General features: G+C 35.5%; 2 protein-coding genes across 2 annotated transcripts in view; one reads left to right on the top strand and one right to left on the bottom strand.

The window, feature by feature from the left end:
• Positions 1–1219, top strand: part of LOC106873966 (inter-alpha-trypsin inhibitor heavy chain H3) — a 19305-nt gene extending 18086 nt beyond the window's left edge. The window contains exon 11 of the mRNA XM_052975967.1: positions 479–1219. Within this exon, the coding sequence (XP_052831927.1) occupies positions 479–687 (209 nt within the window). The 3' untranslated portion in view covers positions 688–1219. The remainder of the gene's footprint in view (positions 1–478) is intronic.
• Positions 1220–1258: 39 nt separating this feature from the next.
• LOC106876530 (protection of telomeres protein 1) overlaps positions 1259–7091 on the bottom strand; it is a 17191-nt gene continuing 11358 nt past the window's right edge. Inside the window, exons 8-12 of the mRNA XM_052975896.1 lie at positions 6493–6648; positions 5481–5643; positions 4915–5018; positions 2776–2867; positions 1259–2113 (exon numbers count right to left, since the gene is read on the bottom strand). Of these exons, the coding sequence (XP_052831856.1) occupies positions 1913–2113; positions 2776–2867; positions 4915–5018; positions 5481–5643; positions 6493–6648 (716 nt within the window). The 3' untranslated portion in view covers positions 1259–1912. The remainder of the gene's footprint in view (positions 2114–2775; positions 2868–4914; positions 5019–5480; positions 5644–6492; positions 6649–7091) is intronic.

The raw sequence follows: 7091 nt of genomic DNA, 5'->3' as shown, positions 1-7091 counted from the left end.
TTCGCTATTTAAATCAGCTTTTCAAGGGACATTGTACAGTAATCGGTTCTCGTGACGGAGGGGTTTCGTCATTCTGGGTGTTTGAAGAATAAGGAGAATGTGGAGTTTAGTGAGTGAACCAAGGGAAGCAACTGGTGGCAAGGGGGACAACTGGCTCCTTAGTAGAATTTTTTTAATCGGTCAAAGTTGTATATTGCGGTGTGGTCTGTACTTTTTTGTATGAACAGGTTTTCCTTGTTCAGGTGTTCTTGTACTGCCCGCTGTCACGAGAACCGATTACTGTACAATGTCCCTTGAAAAGCTAATTTAAATAGCGAAAGCCGGTTGGATTTCACGACATCCACATGTGTATATATTTATAAAAAGATATTAAATTATAATTTCGTGTCTAAAATCTTGTTTCTAAATTCTTGACACAAAGAAAAGATTGTATTACTTTTGTTTAATGACTTTAAAATCTCTTTCTCTTGCTTTACAGGTAGTTTACTGAATCTCACTGGACATGTTCGATGGACTAAGAAAAGTCTAAATGGCAAAATGTCGGCTCAACTGCAGATATCTAACCATTTCAGTCGAAGACGGTTCAATGTGCCGGTTATCTTAAAGAAAAGACCTGATCCATTGACACAACGAAAGCCATGCTGGATGCTGTGGCAGAAATCCTATTCTCAACTGGCTTTTCTATAAAGGACAAATTCAAAATAATCTCACTTCAGGAAATGTCTAGATATTTGCATGAAGTACTTTGAATCGAAGCAAATAGGCAAAGCTAATTCTAGTTTAAGTAAAATTGCAATGAGTAAATATCAATTTTGAATGCATGTTAGCAAAGTGACAAAGGAATAGTTTGGCATCTTGTAATTGTAAGGTATTGGTTCCTGGATATATTGATTTGTTCTGTTGGGACTCTATTTGTACCTTTGATCTGAGGTGAGACATTACTCTATTCAAGCTGAAAGCAGCTTCAACAAAACTACAGGACATCACCCCCTCAAATTGTAAAACATAGTTACATAGTAGTGTGTGTGTGTGTATATACACACACACACACACACACCTGAAATTCATGCAAGTTGATCATGTGCATTTTGAAAGTGGAAATCAAAAATACTAGTTACGCTCTCTCTCTCACAAGATATGAATGAAAGAGTGAAATTTTCTTTCAATATACTAAATCTACTTGTTCCTGAATAATATGTTCACAATGTTTGGTGGACATAGTCAATTTTATGTATCAATAAACAATAAATCTCAGAAAGAAAAAAACATAAAAATTTTTTTTTCTTTATTTCTGACTAAGCAACATGACCCTTATCTTTAACCCTTAAGACACTTAAAACTGCCCTTAGTGAACAAAATTAAAATCCTTCCATTAATATTCCTGTTTCAAACACTTAATAATTCTAATCTTGGTAAAAGGCCAGTAGTTGTGGGAGGCAAAAGGAGCCAATCACATCAATCCTGGTGCCTGACTGATAGTCATTTGAATGACAATCTGTCAAGGTTGTGCCCCAGCATGGCCACAGTCCAATACCAAAACAGGATAAATATAGTCAATGAGTATGATCAAGTATTTCTTGTCATTTGGTTTTAAAAAACCAGTTTCTGAAGAGAGATTTCGTTCAACTGGAATCCAAATATTTCTGAAGAACATTGTCATAAAAAGGAATTGTCAGTGTTTATAATGAGGAAAATGAAAGAGGGAACCAATCGTTTATCCACATTGGTCAGGCTGGGAACATAGAAGACATTTGCCTAAGATGCTGTGCATTGGGACTGAACTGAAAACCACATGATTGCAAAGCAAGCTGACTTCTTTTTTTTTTATACATTAGCTTGGAATGTTCTCTTCTGGGTTCAGGTGATCCTCATTAATTAATGACGCAATGGAACAACCACTGCTTCCTATCAGTTAGGAAAGAAAAGTATCAAACATTTCATAACAGACAGCAGATCTATGTCCATGAAAGGATTTGATGCAGCATTCAATCAGTGTCTTATTCTTATTCTTCATACGACGTGAATGAATTCTCGCCAAGCAGCTTCTAACTTTATTCACAACATTTGCATCTGATATAAATTCCAATGGGGTTATTTGTCTGAAGAATTTCACCTGAAATATTAAAATATTCAATTATAAAGAACAGAAGCAAAAAGGTAAATTTGTTTTGGGATAATGTTAAACAGGGAAGGGTCTGTTGAGGAAAAGTAATTATGTTGCAGTGTATTTATGTGCTGTAACAATCCCATAAAGAAGTGCTGAACTCTCAAAGCGGATGGAACTCGTGGAAGAGGGAGACCCAGAGGGGACAAAATACTGAAGGACGACCTCAGGACACTGAACCTCTCAGACAAGATGACAAAGGGCTGAAATATCTGGTGCCTTGCTGGACTCAAGAAGACTCGTCCTGCACAGCAGACGTGTTAAGCCCCCACCCCCGGTGGAGGAGAGGATTAGCCAGCAAGAGTCCTGTGCCAGTGCCACATTAAAAGCACCCAGCACACACTGTAAAGTGGTTGGTGTTAGGAAGGGCATCGAGCCATAGAGACCATGCCAAATCAGACTGAAGCCTGGTACAGTGCCCCAGCTTGTAAGCTCTGGTCAAACCATCCAACCCATGCTGCTATCTTGCTACAATACAATATTGGTCAAGATGGAATCGAAAGTCAAAGTAGCATCAGTAATTTTCATTTTTTTTCAAAGGTATCTGTTTCAATACATTCATCCCATTTATCAATGTAGTGATCAAACTAAAAAGTGTAAAGGCAACTTACAGCTTCGTCCCTCCAAAGGTTGGCAATGAGAAAATAATGGCCATCTGTCAGAACAAACCTCAACAAAAAGATATATTCCATCAATGGAACGTCTGTAAAACAAAAAAATTGCAGAATTTCTGTTAATTCTGTGAACATTTGATTCTGGTTGTTACATATATGTGTTCAATGAATTTGAATTTCAAAATCTATTGCATACAAATGGATGACAATTTTCTTGTCGTCGTCATCATAATCATTGTCTTAACATTCACTCTTCCATGCTTGCTCAAGGACACAGCATACTGTCCAATCCAGGAATCAAACCCTCAAACTTACGATTGTCCACCCAACACTGTAACCATGCAGTCACATATAATGGAGGATAGAAACAAAATGGAGCCAACAATCTCGGGAAACGGGAAAATCATTTCACCTAAAATACAAATTAACATATTTTCTACTCTTACAAAGAAAGGACAAGAATGGCAAAAGAGAGGAAATAGAAAGGTTTGCTTAATATAACACACACAAGACAAAGTAGGGACAATAAAGAAATATTCAAGCCATTGAGTTTTTAATGACCTTGTTTCCTTATTACTGTTTCCTGTCCTCTCTTTGTCTTCTCGTTTCTCACAAGTCACATGGCTCCTGACCAGCATTGGATAGAATTCTTCAGTGCTAACAATGTTTTGAAAAATCTCCTCATTGATTCTGTTGACATTTTCCACGACTGTACTCCACAGCAGAAGTTTTAAGACCATTCCTTCCGGTTGTTTAAATTACTTGTGGTGGTGCCACATAAAAGGGCCTGTGTGGCAACACAAAAGCACCCAGCACATTGTGTAAAGTGGTTGGCATTTGGAAGGGCATCCAGCTGTGGAAACCATGCCAAATCAGACTGGAACCTGGTCCAGCTCCCCAGCTCTGGTCACACCGTCCAACCCATGCCAGCAAGGACAACAAATGTTAAATGATGATGATGTACCTTCCAATATTTGAGATGACTCACTGGCCTACTATTGAGTTCTTTTCTTTATTCAGCTTCTTTCCGCTTCAATTTGTTGATGTATGAAATGTGATCTGCAGCAACAACCCCGTCTCTGCATGCTTGCCTCCACTTCTTACCGTTCTCAGCTGGGGTTTCCCAATTGTTAGGCTAGATGTTAAATAAAGACATGGTCTTCTTGATGGAGTCACAAAAGTGCTTCTCAGGTGCACTTCATGAGAGATGAGATTCTTCGAATCCAGATCTATTTGGGCGTTTTTGAATCCTTTTCAAAATGTATCCCATCCAGTGGAGTTGATGTTATTTAATGACAGTTAAAAGAGTTCTTCTGGATTGTCCTTGTCAGGACATCATCATTTCAACAGTCATTGCATTTAACATTCAGGGTCAACCCTATTTGAACTTGATGAAACCTTTTAAGGTGATCTTTCTAATTGCATAATACCCAAATCTCACAGTCATAGAATATGGAAGCACAAGCAACATGAGGCACTGAAACTTTTGCTTTGATTTTCAGGCTACGATATTGAAAGACATAGGTTAAGAGGAGCCAAAAGGATTTGTGGGCTTCAGTTCAAAGCAGCAGCAGGTGTACAAGAGATGACAGATGAAACTTCTTTTTGACTGGTTCCCCCATAGACATAATCTGAAGAAATCTTTCCGTTCTGGATAACAGAACAAGAATCTGAGGCTTTTGTACACCATTTCACAATTAATTCTCAGCCTGATCTTTCCGGCTCGTTCTTTGTGCTTAGTAGTCTGGTTCTTGTTTCTGCCAACAGAATGATGTCAATCCCATCCAAACATTTGCCTTGGAAAGGGTGAAAGGTACCACAACAGAAGTACCAATTACACTTTAAAAACAAAAACAAAAAAAAGGTTTTAGCCACATCAACAACAATGTTGAAAGACTGAACAATGTTGAGTAGAAAAGCAGTAAGAGACAGTATCATTCATGTGCAATTATGTTGTTGGAAGGATTATGAGAAATCATAAAGATGAGGATTGATGACAGGAAGAGCATCCTGTCGTAAACCAGCCTCTAAGAATCTCATCTGACCCATATAAGTGGAGACAAATGAGTTTCAAGTGATGTTGCCAATGATTATCAACCATTCGAGCCATGCTAGAACAAAACAATCATCACTTACCATCAGAAATATTCTTTGAGGCACAATAGGGACAACGATAATATTCAACACCATCCTTTATATGAAAAGTCGACGGTTCTAATTTGTAATTATTTATTGGTGTTCTAAAGAGAGAATTAGGATGGAAAAATGGTAATTAGGATGGTAATTATCAGTTGAAAACATAAAATCTGAATGTTATTTTGAAGAAAAAAATATCAATATTTATTGAACATTACATACATTTATTATAAAATGACACTTTAAATGTAAATTTTTTAAGTTACAATGAAAATTTTTAAAAACTTGTTATTACCTTTAAAATTTTTTAAAAATCTGCAAGTTTTAAATGGTTAAAACAAAAATGCAATAAATATCAGTTCTGTATGCAGTTACAAATAATTAAATATTTCTTTCTTTTTACCCCAAAAAAGTCTTCAAAGTCTAATACAAAAATATTTTACCAATTCTTGACTTGATAAAACCTACGTCTTAAAATATTTTAAAGTGAAACCCTATAAAACCAGCGTTTTGGGATTTATCATGAAAATTATTCATTAGGTGGCAATTAGTGAATTAATACTTACGTATAATTACATTCAGGACAAAATAAACTTAAAAAATCTGATACGCTGGTAAGTTTGGGGCAGTAGTCCCAAACTCTGGTCAGAAGACGGAATTTCATGGGAGCAGGGGTGTTAATAATATCACAGATATGAGCGAACTCGACAGATTGATGGCCTTGAATAACTGGAATTAAAATGGAAAACAATTTCACAGAAATTAATTTTTTTAAAAGACAGAAGTAAATAGACATCAGGAAGATTTATGTATTTCTTATCCATTGATTGAAACTGAAGAGATATGTTGAAAATCGATTTTTACACTGTTGATTACATTAATGATTTTGATGCCAAGATACTTGAGACCACCCCTGAGTCTATGATATAAACCTCCTGTTTTAAAATTATTTTAAATTGCCCATCAAATTCCATGCTAATTTATGTTCTAAAACATCTGCATAATAATGCCAAAATTATTTTACTAAATTCTTCTTTATTTTCAAAATTAATTGAAACAAAGAAAAAGTGTTTCAACAGGAAATAAGGAATAAAACTTTACAATTCTTCCACATTCAACATCACATGTTTTCCATGCTGGCATAGGTTGGATGGTTTGACAGAAAGCTGCACCAGGCTCCGATTGTTTGTTTTGAATTGGTTTCTATGGCTGGATGCCCTTCCTAACGCCAACCATTTTACAGAGTGGATTGCATGCTTTTTGTGTGGCACCAACACAGTAGAAGTATCTATTCATATTTTATAAATCAATCTTTAGAGATTATCTCAAAGACTTCATCTCTTCAAGAAATAATCACTGCCTACTTTGAAATAACAACACATATTTAGAAACAAACAAAAACTGGTACAGTTGCTGTGATGTGATGAAGCTCTTCCTCAGAGGAAACTTTAGGTCGTACTTATATTGTTTGTTGGGAAAATTTTTACCATTGAAAACCGACAAATGATTCCCGACTCTTCAAATTCTATAATCAAAAATATTTTTTAACAGTTTAATAGATTTTGTTAAAACAAGTACCTGAGACAACGGAAAAAAGTATTTTAGGTGCAACTTTCACATAATCCTCAAAATTAGACTGGCTATCTGTGAGGATTTCACTTGAAGTGTCATCAGATTCATTTGTCATTTCACTATCTGTTCGTGACACTATCTTGTTGGGAGAACTACACAGACCTACAGACAAAAAGAAAAGAAAATCTTTTAATACATTCTCATTGGTAATTTTTAAATAATTCTTTTGTTTATATCTAATTCATTTTCTTTGTTCATGAATATTTTCATAAAATTAAAAATGTTTTGTTAATCAGACTCATTCTTATTTCAACGACCCTTTGTCTCTCAATTACATCAATAATCTGCATATTACCATTTCCTCTCAAATGTGAGATTCTTTGCTTTAGATTATATTCTACTACACACCTTTTGCCTACAGCAAGAATTTTTTTCAATGCCAAACAGCAGTGAATACAGCCTTTATTACAGTTCAAATAAGATCCAAACATACTTAGACTCATCTAAATATTTTATTTCTTTTCAATATGTTAAACATTATAGGAAGCTTCTAGATCTGATCTACCACTTCAAATATGTGTGTGTGTGTGTGTGTGTGTGTGTGT

The sequence above is a fragment of the Octopus bimaculoides genome, chromosome 23, assembly GCF_001194135.2.
Source record: "Octopus bimaculoides isolate UCB-OBI-ISO-001 chromosome 23, ASM119413v2, whole genome shotgun sequence".
NCBI lineage: Eukaryota > Metazoa > Mollusca > Cephalopoda > Octopoda > Octopodidae > Octopus > Octopus bimaculoides.
The sequence above is the reverse complement of the archived record's forward strand: the minus strand, read 5'-3'. Positions and strand labels throughout refer to the sequence as shown.